The sequence below is a fragment of the Heptranchias perlo genome, unplaced genomic scaffold (assembly GCF_035084215.1).
Source record: "Heptranchias perlo isolate sHepPer1 unplaced genomic scaffold, sHepPer1.hap1 HAP1_SCAFFOLD_53, whole genome shotgun sequence".
Classification (NCBI taxonomy): Eukaryota; Metazoa; Chordata; class Chondrichthyes; order Hexanchiformes; family Hexanchidae; genus Heptranchias; species Heptranchias perlo.
In genome coordinates, this window is record NW_027139548.1 from 3,493,181 (window position 1) to 3,506,510 (window position 13,330).

The 13,330-nt window shown below is 44.1% G+C and overlaps 1 protein-coding gene across 1 annotated transcript; it reads right to left on the reverse strand.

Annotated features, from left to right (window-relative positions):
- Positions 1 to 11,031: 11,031 nt before the first annotated feature.
- Positions 11,032 to 11,841, reverse strand: LOC137315026 (thyrotropin-releasing hormone receptor-like). Its single transcript, XM_067979982.1, has one exon. It carries the CDS (start codon positions 11,839 to 11,841, stop codon positions 11,032 to 11,034), a length of 810 nt encoding a protein of 269 aa, XP_067836083.1.
- Between the last annotated feature and the right edge of the window lie 1,489 nt (positions 11,842 to 13,330).

Genomic DNA, 13,330 nt, shown 5'->3' on the forward strand with positions numbered 1-13,330 from the left:
CTATCTCCCACTGGAGATTTCCTTACCACACGTTGTAGGCTCTGCTGTGGACTAATTGATAGAGACTAATTGCTCGGATTAGTAAATCACAAAGAATTAAAACAAATGTACAGGACATAAATAGGCCATTCTGCCCAACTGGTCCATGCCAGCGTTTATGCTCCACCTGAACCTCCTTCCGCCCTTATTCATCTAATTCTATCAACAAATCCTTTTATTCCCTTCTCCCTCACGTGTTTCTGTAGTTTCCCTTCATGCTAGTCAGCTCAACTATTCCTTGTAGGAGCGAGTTTCACATTCTAACCAGTCTCTGGGTGCAGAAGTTTCTCCGGAATTCCCTATTGGATTTATTAGTCTCGAGCTTATATTTGTGACCCCTCGTTCTGGTCTCCCCCGCAATTGGAAAAATCTTCTCTACATCTACCCTTTCGTACCCTCTCATTATCTTAAAGACCTCGATCAGGTCATCCCTCAGTCTTCTCTTTTCTGGAGAAAAGCGCCCCAGCCGATTCAATCTTTCCTCAAAGCAGATATATATTGCACCTACTCTTCAAGGATGACATAAGGACAGGAGTGAGAAAGGATCTTTACTCAGATAATCAGAAAATAGAATCAGAGGAGAAATCAAGAAATAAGACGAGCTTGTAACAAAGGTAACGCAGTAATCGTAGGAGACTTTAATCTTCATATATGCTGGACAAATCAAAATTGGCAAAAGTATTTTTAGGGACAAGTGCATGGAATGCATTTGAAGCAGTTTCCGACAACAATCCATCTTGGAACCTACAATGGAACAGGCTGCTTTAGATCTTCACTTGTGCAATGAGACAGGGTTAGTTAGTAATGGATCCTTGGGGAAGAGTGATCATAATATGATAGAATTTCACATTGAGTTCGAGAGTGACATACTTAAGTCCCAAACTCAAGCCTTAAACTTATACAAAGCCAATACCATATGTATGAGGGACGAGTTGGCTATACTTGATTGGAAAATTAGATTAAAGGATATGACAGTAGATGAGCAATGGTGAACTTTTAAAGAAATATTTCATAATTCTCAATGAATATACATTTCAATGAGGCATAACAACTCCACAGGAAAAGTGATCCATCCGTGACGAACTAAAGAATTCATAGAACCATAGAATCATAGAATGTTACGGCACTGAAGGAGGCCATTGGGCCCATCCGTGCCAGCTGAAAAAGAGCTATCCAGCTTAATCTCACTTTCCTGCACCTGGCCCATGGCCCTGTAGGTTATGGCACTTCAGGTGCTCATCCAAGTACTTTTTAAATGATTTGAGGGTTTCTGCCTCTCCCACCCTTTCAGGCAGTGAGTTTCAGACCCCCATCACCCTCTGGGTGAAAAAAATTCTCCTCAGCTCCCCTCTAATCCATCTACCCATTACTTAAGATCTATTTCCCCTGGTCACTGTCACCTCTGCTTAGGGAAGTACGTTCTCCCTATCCACTCTATCTATTCCCGTCATAATTTTACATACCTCAATTAAATCTCCCCTCAGCCTCCTTTGTTCCAACGAAAACAATGTTTTATACAGTTCTAGCACAACCTCCCTGCGCTTATATTCTATGCCTCAGCTAATAAAGGAAACTATTCCGTATGCCTTTTTAACCACCGTATCTACCTGTCCTGCTACATTCAGGGATCTGTAGACATGCACTCTAAGGTCCCTATGTTCCTCTACACCTCTCAGTGTCCTCCCATTAATTGTGTGCTCCCTTGCCTTGTTTGCCCTTCACAAATACATTACCTCACACTTCTCTGCATTGAATTCTATTTGGCAATTATCTGCCCACCTAACCAGCCCATTGATATAGAATCATAGAATCATAGAAGTTTACAACATGGAAAAAGGCCCTTCGGCCCAACATGCCCATGTCGCCCAGTTTATAACACTAAGCTAGTCCCAATTGCCTGCACTTGGCCCATATCCCTCTATACCCATCTTACCTGTAGTCTACAGCTTTCCTCCACACTATCAACTACACGGCCAATTTTTGTATCATTTGCAAATTTCTTGATCAAGCCCCCCACATTCAAGTCCAAACCATTAATATAGACAAAAAACCAAGTTCCTAGTACTGAGCCTTGCGGGACCCCACTGGAAACAGTCTTTCACTCGCAATAAGTTAAGCATAGTATGAGATTAAAATAAGAGACTTATAATGTTGCCAAGAAGAGTTGTGAAGCTGAGGATCTGGAGAAATTTAGGAACCAGCAAACGATGACCAAAAAATGATAAAGAGGGAGAATATGAGAGTGAACTGGCAAAAATATAACAACAGATTGTTAGAGCTTCTTCAAGTTTGTAAAAAGGAAGAGAATAGCAAAAGTAAACGTCTGTCCTTTAGAGGCTGAGACAGGACAAATTATAATGGTGAATAAGGAAATGGCAGAGAAGTTAAACAAATATTTTGTATCTGTCGTCACATTAGAAGTCACAAAAATCATACCAGAAGTAGATGGGAACCAAGGGTCTAATGAGAGTGAGGAACTCAAAGTGATTAATATTCGGAAAGGAAAACTACTGGAGAAATTAATGGGGCTAAAAGCCGACAAATCGCTTGGGCCTGATGGTCGCAGAGATAGTGAATGCAATGGTTGTGATCTTCCAACGTGCTCTAGATTCTGGGACGGTCCTCGTGGATTAAAGGGTAGCAAATGTATCCTCGCTGTTCAAGAAAGGAGGGAGAGAGAAAACAAGGAACTACAGGCCAGTTAGCCTGACATCAATCGTCGGAAAAAATACTGGAATCTATTATTAAGGAAGTGGTAAGAAGGCGCTTAGAAAATCATAATTTGATTAGGCAGAGTCAACATGATTTTATGAAAGGGAAATCGTGTTTGAAAAACCTATCAGAGTTTTTAAAGGATGTATCAAGGTAAATAAAGGGGAACCAGTCGATGTAGTTTATTTGGATTTTCAAATGGCATGCGATAAGATGCCACATAAAAGGTTGTTACAAGAGATAAGGGCTCATGGGGTTGGTGGTAATATTTTAGCATGGATTGGTTAATTGACAGAAAACAGTCAGTAGGAATAAAAGGGTCATTTTCAGGATGGCAGGATGTAGCTAGTGGGGTGCTGCAAGGATCAGTGCTTGGGCCTCAGATATTTACCATCTACATTAATGATTTAGATGAAGGGGCCGAGAGTATTGTTTCCACATTTGCTGATGATACAAAGTTCGGTGGGAAAGTAAGCTTTGAGGAGGAACAAAGAGTCTGCAAAATGAATGGGCAAGAAAGTGGCAGATGGAGTATAATGTGTTTAAATATGAGGTTATCCACTTTACTTTGGTTGGAAGAATAGAAAAACAGAATATTTTTTAAATGGTGAGAAATATCAAACGTTAGTGTTCGGAGGGATTTGGTTGTCCTTGTACACAAAACAGAGAAAATTAACATGCAGATACAGCAAGCAGTTAGGAAGGCAAATTGTATATTGGCATGTATTGCAAGGGGGTGGAGTACAAGAGAAAGGAAATCTTGCTGCAATTAGAGTCATAGAGTCATAGAGTTATACAGCACGGATAGAGGCCCTTCGGCCCATCGTGCCCGCGCCGGCCATCAGCCCTGTCTACTCTAATCCCATATTCCAGCATTTGGTCCGTAGCCTTGTATGCTATAGCATTTCAAGTGCTCATCCAAATGCTTCTTGAATGTTGTGAGGGTTCCTGCCTCAACAACCCTTTCAGACAGTGAGTTCCAGACTCCAACCACCCTCTGGGTCAAAAAGTTCTTTCTCAAATCCCCTCTAAACCTCCCGCCTTTAACCTTGAATCTATGTCCCCTTGTTATAGAACCCTCAACGAAGGGAAAAAGCTCCTTATTATCCATCCTATCTGTGACCCTCATAATTTTGTACACCTCAATCATGTCCCCCCTCAGCCTCCTCTGCTCCAAGGGAAACAAACCCAATCTTCCCAGTCTCTCTTCATAGCTGAAGCGCTCCAGCCCTGGTAACATCCTGGTGAATCTCCTCTGCACCCTCTCCAAAGCGATCACATCCTTCCTGTAGTGTGGCGACCAGAACTGCACACCGTACTCCAGCTGTGGCCTAACCAGTGTTTTATACAGCTCCATCATAACCTCCTTGCTCTTATATTCTATGCCTCGGCTAATAAAGGCAAGTATCCCATACGCCTTCTTTACCACCTTATCTACCTGTTCCGCCGCCTTCAGGGATCTGTGAACTTGCACGCCAAGATCCCTCTGACCCTCTGTCTTGCCTAGGGTCCTCCCATTGATTGTACAGGGCTTTGGTGAGACCACACCTGGAGTACTGTGTACAGTTTTGACCTCCTTCCCGAAGGAAGGATTTACTTTCCTTCGAGACAGTGCAACGAATGTTCACTGGATTGATTCCTGGGATGAGAGGGTTGTCCAATGAGGAGTGATTGAGTTGAATGGAACGACGCACTCTGGACATTAGAAGAATGACAAGTGATTTCATTGAAACAGATTGGGCCCGAAATTGGGCCGTGGAGTGCGACAAGACCTCTCCAACATCCAAGATGGCATCATGTTTGCGCACACACGTTTCCAGCGTGAAGTGCGCCATCTTGGTATGGGAGATAGCGCAGGCGCAGATAGCGAATACTGGAATCATGTAAAGTAGGGAGAAAACGGCTTCAATCAGTGTGCAACGCTGATTTAAAGTGATAGACACCATTTTGGGACTTAACGCTCAACTCAACGCACAGTCTGAACCCCGACCATCTGAACGTGTCTTAGCGTGCCTGGGGGAGCCCCCCCCATCGCTATTTAAAGGGGCCATCCAGGATTTACGGGTTAGTGGCTGGATTATTTCTTCTGGCTGCCGAGACGTTTGTAACTGTTTTTGGAGGTCTCCTCGACGTCAATACTAGGACGCGGGGACATAGCATAACATATAGAGCCAGGACGTGCAGGAGTGAAGTGTGAAAATGTTTTTACGCACAAAGGGTTGGAGACGTTTGGAACGCTCTTCTGGAGATGGCACGAGGTGCTTGCTCACTTGTGAATGTTAAATCTGAGATTGATAGATTTCTGTGAACCAAGAGTAAGAAGGCAAATGGAGCTAAGGCGGGTATATGGAGTTAGGTCACATGTTCAACATGATCTCATTGAATGATGGAACAGGCTCGAGGGGCTAAATGTCACTCCCACTTGCTGCCTCTTGATATGCGCCACCTTCTCCTGCAAAAAAGCGGGATGTGTTTCTGCGTGATGTGCCTGTCATGTTTGAATCGTGTGTGCCCTGTGAGTTGTGGGTGAGCGGGTTGGAGCAGTGGTAATGCATAAGCGTGAGAGGAAGGATCTTGTTGGAAGAGTTGATTACTGATGGAAATAGTTTGTTGGTATGTGGGTGATTGGAGGTGGAGTGTGTGGTGCAATTTGTAGGTGAGGCCACTTGGATGGAGAGAAATTTGTTGAGTGTATTCAGGAGGAATTTCTCATTCAGTATGTGGATGGCCCGACTAGAGAGGGGGCAAAACTTGACCTCCTCTTGGGAAATAAGGAAGGGCAGGTGACAGAAGTGTTAGTGAGGGATCACTTTGGGACCAGTGATCATAATTCCATTAGTTTAAAGATAGCTATGGAGAATGATAGGTCTGGCCCATAAGTTAAAATTTTAAATTGGGGAAAGGCCAATTTTGATGGAATTAGACAGGAACTTTCAGAAATTGATTGGGAGAGTCTGTTGGCAGGCAAAGCGACGTCTCGTAAGTGGTTGGCTTTCAAAAGTGTGTTAACCAGGGTTCAGTGTAAGCACATTCCTTATAAAGTGAAGGGCAAGGCTGGTAGAAGGAGGGAACCTGGATGACTCGGGAGATTGAGGCCCTAGTCAAAAAGAAGAAGGAGGCATATGACATGCATAGACAGCTGGGATCAAGTGGATCTCTCGAATTGTATAGAGATTACCGGAGTAGAGTTAAGAGAGAAATTAGGAGGGCAAAAAGGGGACATGAGATTGTTTTGGCAGATAAGGCAAAGGAGAATTCAAAGAGCTTCTACAAGTACATAAAGGGCAAAAGAATAACTACGGAGAGAGTCGGGCCTCATAAGGATCGACAAGTTCATACAAGTACATAAAGGGCAAAAGAATAACTACGGAGAGAGTAGGGCCTCATAAGGATCTACAAGTTCATCTATGTGAGGAACCACAAGAGATGGGTGAGATCCTGAATGAATATTTCACATCGGTATTTACGGTTGAGAAAGTCATGGATGTTAGGGAACTTGGGGAAATAAATAGTGATGTCTTGAGGAGTGTACATAATACAGAGAGGGAGGTGCTGGAAGTCTTAACGCGCATCAAGGTAGATAAATCTCCGGGACCTGATGAAATGTATCCCAGGACGTTATGGGAGGTTAGGGAGGAAATTGCGGGTGCCCTAGCAGAGATATTTGAATAATCGTCAGCTACAGGTGAGGTGCCTGAAGATTGGAGGGTAGCAAATGTTGTGCCTTTGTTTAAGAAGGGCGGCAGGGAAATGCCTGGGAAATACAGACCGGTGAGCCTGACATCTGTAGTGGGTAAGATATTAGAGGGTATTCTGAGAGACAGGATCTACAGGCATTTGGAGAGGCAGGGACTGATTAGGAACAGTCAGCATGGTTTTGTGAGCGGAAAATCATGTCTCACGAATTTGATTGAGTTTTTTGAAGGGGTAACCAAGAAGATAGATGAGGGCTGTGCAGTAGACGTGGTCTTCATGGACTTTAGCAAAGTCTTTGATAAGGTGCCGCATGGTAGGTTGTTACATAAGGTTAAATCTCACGGGATCCAAGGTGAGGTAGCCAAATGGATACAAAATTGGCTTGACGTCAGAAGACAGAAGGTGGTTGTAGAGGGTTGTTTTTCAGACTGGAGGCCTGTGACAAGCGGTGTGCCTCAGGGATCGGTGCTGGGTCCGCTGTTATTTGTTATTTATATTAATGATTTGGATGAGAATTTAGGAGGCATGGTTAGTAAGTTTGCAGATGACACCAAGATTGGTGGCATTGTGGACAGTGAAAAAGGTTATCTAGGATTGCAACGGAATCTTGATAAATTGGGCCAGTGGGCCGATGAATGCAGATGGAGTTTAATTTAGATAAATGTGAGGTGATGCATTTTGGTAGATCGAATTGGACCAGGACCTACTCCGTTAATGGTAGGGCGTTGGGGAGAGTAATAGAACAAAGAGATCTAGGAGTACAGGTTCATAGTTCCTTGAAAGTGGAGTCACAGGTGGATCGGGTGGTGAAGAAGGCATTCGGCATGCTTGGTTTCATTGGTCAGACCATTGAATATTGGAGTTGGGATGTCTTGTTGAAATTGTACAAGACATTAGTAAGGCCACACTTGGAATACTGTGTACAGTTCTGGTCACCCTACTATAGAAAGGATATTATTAAACTAGAAATAGTGCAGAAAAGATTTACTAGGATGCTACCGGGACTTGATGGTTTGACTTACAGGGAGAGGTTAGACAGACTGGGACTTTTTTCCCTGGAGAGTAGGAGGTTAAGGGGTGATCTTATAGAAGTCTATCAAATAATGAGGGGCATAGATAAGGTCGATAGTCAAAATCTTTTCCCAAAGGTAGGGGAGTCTATAACGAGGGGGCATAGATTTAAGGTGAGAGGGGAGAGATACAAAAGGGTCCAGAGGGGCAATTTTTTCACTCAAAGGGTGGTGAGTGTCTGGAACGAGCTGCCAGAGGCAGTAGTAGAGGCGGGTACAATTTTGTCTTTTAAAAAGCATTTGGACAGTTACATGGGTAAAATGGGTCTGGACGGATATGGGCCAAGTGCGGGCAATTGGGACTAGCTTAGTGGTATAACCTGTTCGACATGGACATGTTGGGCCGAAGGGCCTGTTTCCAGGTTGTAAACTTCGATGATTCTATGATTCTATGATTGACTGTTGACCTCACTCACCTTGCCCACTTATGTCAAAGCATTGATCTTCTTCCTGCATTGCATCCATTTTCATGATGCTGTGCGCCTGACATTGAATTATCACCCATTGCCTACTGCTGTCTCATGGATATATGACTGGAGGGTCTCTTGCACCTTCCCCACCGCCCACCACCCCCCCCCCCACCCCCGTCCCGCTTAGCAGATATAGGCTGTCCCTCCTTCTGTCCACCTCATGCACTAAGATCTCTAGTGCATTAGAACAACTTTGGTGCATACGCTCTCGCAGGCTTGGTACCAAAACATTTCGGCAGATTGGTGCGGTCTGGCATGGGATGTGGGATTTAGTAGTGTGCAAACTTTATTCAATGTTTTAACATAACTCATCAGTGTGTAAACGTAAGGATGGGACCTGCATTTGTGTTTTACATGTGCGCTGTCTGATCTCGGTTCAGACTCCGTGCAGATAGTGGACTGTTATTTTCAGCAAATAACTTTCCCAGCTACCTTTAAGAGATTTCGAAGAAATATCCTCCCTTTAAGAGATTGGGCTCCACCTGATGGTGGACTGTGCGAATTGCATTGATTCCACGTGAAAGGCCCGGAATGGAACGCTGATTGCAGGTTCGTACTCGGCCGGCCGAAACTTGCGTCCTGCCTGCACAGGGGTCATTGGGCGCGGGGTCAGAGTCCATCACGCTATCTGAGCCCAAAAACGGCCCCGAGCCAATGTTTTCCTGCATTTCCTCCAATTCCCCCGTTTTATTTCAGAACCTGTGTCCATTGCTGTAAAGGCAGTTTAAATCGTTTTTAGTAGCTGTTACTTTTACTTTTACACAACTTTAACTTATTCTTTTCCTTATTTATCACTCCCGGTATGTTTATTTCAGTTATTTTGATGTTTCCCAGACCTGGAATATTTATGGTTTCTATAACTCTGGTCCCTTTTTCTTACTCTTGTTTTATCTTTCTCACTAATATTTTCGCCTGAACCCCACCCCCCTTATCGGCTTATTAAACACCTTATTTATCCTTTCCACTCGGACTTTGGTCCCAGCCTGGTTCAGATACCACCTGTCCCAACGATACAGTTCCCTCCTGCCCCACCCCCATCCTTCAGCCATGTGTTTACTTTACTGATCTGTTTGTCACTATGCCGATTTGCACTTGGCTCCGGTAATAATCCTGAGATGACAACACTGGAGGTCCTGCTTTTAAATTTAGTTCCTAACTCCTGATATTCACTAAGCAGGACCTCCTCCCTATGCCATTGGTTCTGACGTGGATCACAACAGCTGGACCCTCCCCCTCCATTTCCAGATTCTTTTCCAGCCGCTTCGAGATTTCCCTTACCCTGGCACCAGATAGGCAACAAACCCTTCGGGACTCTCGATCCTGAATGTAAAGAATCGAATCTATCCCTCCAATTATCAAATCTCCTATAACTACCACCTTTCTACTCTGCACCTCCTCCCCTTGGACAGCCTTTTGCTCCAGGGTGCCTTGGTCAGCATTCTGGCTGTCCTTCCCATAGTCTTCTTCCTTATCCTCATAGGTATCAAGTGATTTGTACCTGTTGGACAGGACTAGTGTCTGTGGGACCTCCTCGTCTATATCCCCTCCCATCAGACTAACCACTGACTACCAGCCACACTGTCCCCCTCCTCTATCCTCTGAGGTGTGACTGAATTCTGGAGAATGTTGTCCAGATTTTCCTTCCCCTTCCTTATGTGCCAGAGTGTCTCTAACTCGCAATCCAGCTCAAGGAATCTAAGCCGACATGTCCACAGATCCCTGAAGGTAGCAGCACAGGTAGTTAAGGTGGTTACGAAGGCATACGGGATACTTTCCTTTATTAGCAATGGCATAGAATATAAGAGCAGGGAGGTAATGGTAGAACTTTATAAAACACTAGTTAGGCCACAGCTTGAGTACTGTGTACAGTTCTGGTCACCAAATTACAGGAAGGATGTAATTGCACTAGAGAGCGCACCGAGGAGATTTACGAGGATGTTGCAGGACTGTAGAATTTTACCTATGAGGAAAGATTGGATAGGTTGGGGTTGTTTTCTTTGGATAAGAGGAGGCTGAGGGGGGATTTAATTAAGCTGTACAAAATTATGAGGGGCCAAAATAGAGTGGATAGGGAGGATATATTTCCCTCAGCAGAGAGGTCAATAACCTGAGGGCATAGATTTAAAGTAATTAATGGAAGGATTAGAGGGGAGCTGAGGAAAGCATTTTATCACCCAGAGGGCGATGGGGGTCTGGAACTCACTGCCTGAGAGGGTGGAAGAGGCAGAAACCCTCAACTCATTTAAAAAGTACTTGGATGTACACTGGAAGTGCCGTAACCTGCAGGGCTACTGACCAAGTGCGGGAAAGTGGGATTAGGCTGGGTGGCTCATTTTCGGTCGGCGCGGAAACGATGGGCCGAATGGCCTCCTTCTGTGCGGTAAATTTTCTATGATTCTATGATAATGCAGATAAGGCAATCTGCTACACTCTTGAGGACCACAAACAGCCGCAGCGCCTTTTTTACCCGCAGTTCTCGTTGTACACTCGTCAACAACTCCATTCTCATCGTATTATGTGTCTCCTAGGAAGGTCGAAGGCGAACTAGATGGAACTTGATCTTTTTGCGTCTAGAAAATCCTGTGTTCCTATAATTATGGCATTGGGGCCGTGCTCAGTGAGCGGATAACAATGGGTCGGGACAATACGTCTTCCCATTTCGGAGAGTGCACAAGATCCGAACCATTGCCAGAAGGGATATTGATGTCACTTTAATAAACTGTAAAACTTGACATCTAACAACAGACAGATCTCGGACTCTCTGTCTCCCATCTCAATGTGAAGATACTCGAGGGGCCTCGGGGCTGGTGGGAATGTACCAGGCCTGAGTCAGCACCGACAAGAGAACTGGAAACTAATTAATAACAGATTGCAACCCTGAATTAAGCAATCGTAATTTCACATTGGTAAATGATCTTAGTGTGAGTGACTGTTTATCTGAGATGTCAGGCAGTGTGTGACATGGGCGAGAAGAGTTTTGGATGGAATATAAGGTCCAATCATGATGGTTTTTAGGATTTTCATTATTTAAATAATTTAGCAATTTACCACAGTGGATATTTCACTCCATTCTTTAACTCCTCTCTGAATTTACTCTGGGTCCCTGCATAAATAAATGGGTTGATGCAGGAACTCAAAAGCTGAAGCATGAATCCGCTTTCCTCCAGAATAAAGTTTGATTCATCGAAATTAGAACCTGAGAAATAATTAACGTTAGCAATTCGGACATAGAGGAAAGTTATGAGAAACAATAACCATAACAGGATGAGACTGCCCGAAATACAGAAGAGCAAAACAATGGATTTTCTCCGGCTCTCCATCTCTAGGTCACTCTGATTCTCAACTTTGCTGCGGACCTGCAGTCTTCTGCGGATTCTAATGGCCGCTAAAATGTGCCTGACGGTCAGAGCATTGAGCAATAAAATCAGAATGAATGGGAGGCAAGGGGTTAAAATGCGGTGAATCCTGTCAAATGTGGCCCATGTAGGTGAGGTATAAAATATTAACTTTATCTTGCAGAACCAGGGTATGTTGTTAATTGTATACAACGGTTCATATATAAAATACCAGAAAGTATTTTTTAAACAGCTCAGGACACAGACCGTTCCAATAACAACAGCCGCCGTTTTCTCGGTGCAATATGTTGTTTTCATCTCCTGACAACAAATGGCTACAAATCGATCAAAGGTGAACACGACCGTTACCCAGACAGAACCGTCTCTAATTGCATAAATTAACACAAAACTGAGACTACAGACCGGGGTGATGGACAGGAAACTGAATGGGGAATAAATCCCCACAATCCGGTTTAATGTCACAGCCGTGATAATGACCAGGAGATCCGTCACCGCCATGGACACCAGGTAGACATCTGGAGAGACCGCACCTTCCTCGGGACAGGATCACAATCACTGCCAAGTTAACTGGAAGAGAAAAAAGGGGAGGACATGTCTGTGTGCGAGCGAGAACAGGAAGATTAGTGATCCGACTCCCAACAAAATCATACGTTTGACAGAATTAGGTGTGAAATTTACAGCGTTGACACATGATCCTGATAGTAAATCGATCCCTACCCTTTGGATACCCATTTCTCTGTTTAAAATAATCATCCGCATTAAAAATGAGACAGGCCAAAGACATCGGCATGTGAATTAATATAAAAACACAATGGGAACAAGAAACCCATTGAAACCAACGTGGGAACGTCAAATAGGTAAGAAAAGGAACATGTATTAAAGAATCAGTAAAATAGTTCATAATAAATGCGAAGATTAGATGACGGGAAAGTGCATGTGTTACAGAAGATATTTCAGAGAATAAATCATAAAACACTCGACAATAAAACTGGAAACATGCAAGAAAGAACAAAAAACTTGCATTTAAAACCGATGTTGTCCCATTGGCGACCCAATCACTCTCATCGATGAATTACTGTCAAATCATTCACTGTTGGAAAATGCAACAGTCAGCTTGTCCTAAAAGATTCCCAAACAGCGGAGTGGTGAACAGACAATTGATAATCTCTGAATTTGCGGAGGGAATGTTGGCGAGCAGACAGTGATAACTCCAAGTTCTTCTGCTGATAGTCACCTGGGATCTTCAATGACCAGCTGACCCATTGGGACTGGCAGATGATGAGGTATCATTCGGAGAAAGCCCTTCCGACACGCTCCCTCGTTACAACTCTGCGCTGTTATGAAAAATTATCGGCTTTGTACTGCAATGGGTATTGAACTACAACTTTGTGACTCAGAGATGAGAGATGCCACCAGTAATACAATGTGGAGAAAAGAACGAAAACGGGAACAGTCCGGGACATTGGCAGGTGAAAAGAGCAGGACGGACACCCGGAATCAGCAGCGGTCACTGGAAAACCGTCAGCAGCAGCTAATGTGGAAGAGCAGTGCCAGGCTGAACCAATGAATGGAGTTCATTGAATCATTGAATCATAGAAGAGTGATGGGATACAGAGTGGAGCTACAATAGGGGGTGATGTGCAGCCAAATATAGAGAAAAAAACAAGTCAGCTTGGAAGACAGGGCAAATATGTAAGGGCAGGGCTGGATGGCATCTATTTTAATGCAAGGAGTCTTGCGAATAAGGTGGATGAACTGAAGGTGTTGATAAACACATGGGAGTATGATATTGTTGCTGTCAAAGAGACATGGTTGAGTGAGGGGCAAGACTGGCAGCTCAATATTCCGGGGTACAGAATCTTCAGGCGAGACAGAGGGGGAGGTATAAGAGGAGGGGGGGTCGCAATATTAATTAAAGAATCAATTACTGCCATAGGAAGGGATGATATATTAGCAGGTTCCTCTAATGAGGCCATATGGGTGGAGC

Coding starts and splice junctions, on each gene's coding strand:
- LOC137315026 (XM_067979982.1), bottom strand. CDS start 11,841: ATGGCGGTGACGGATCTCCTGGTCATTATCACGGCTGTGACATTAAAC.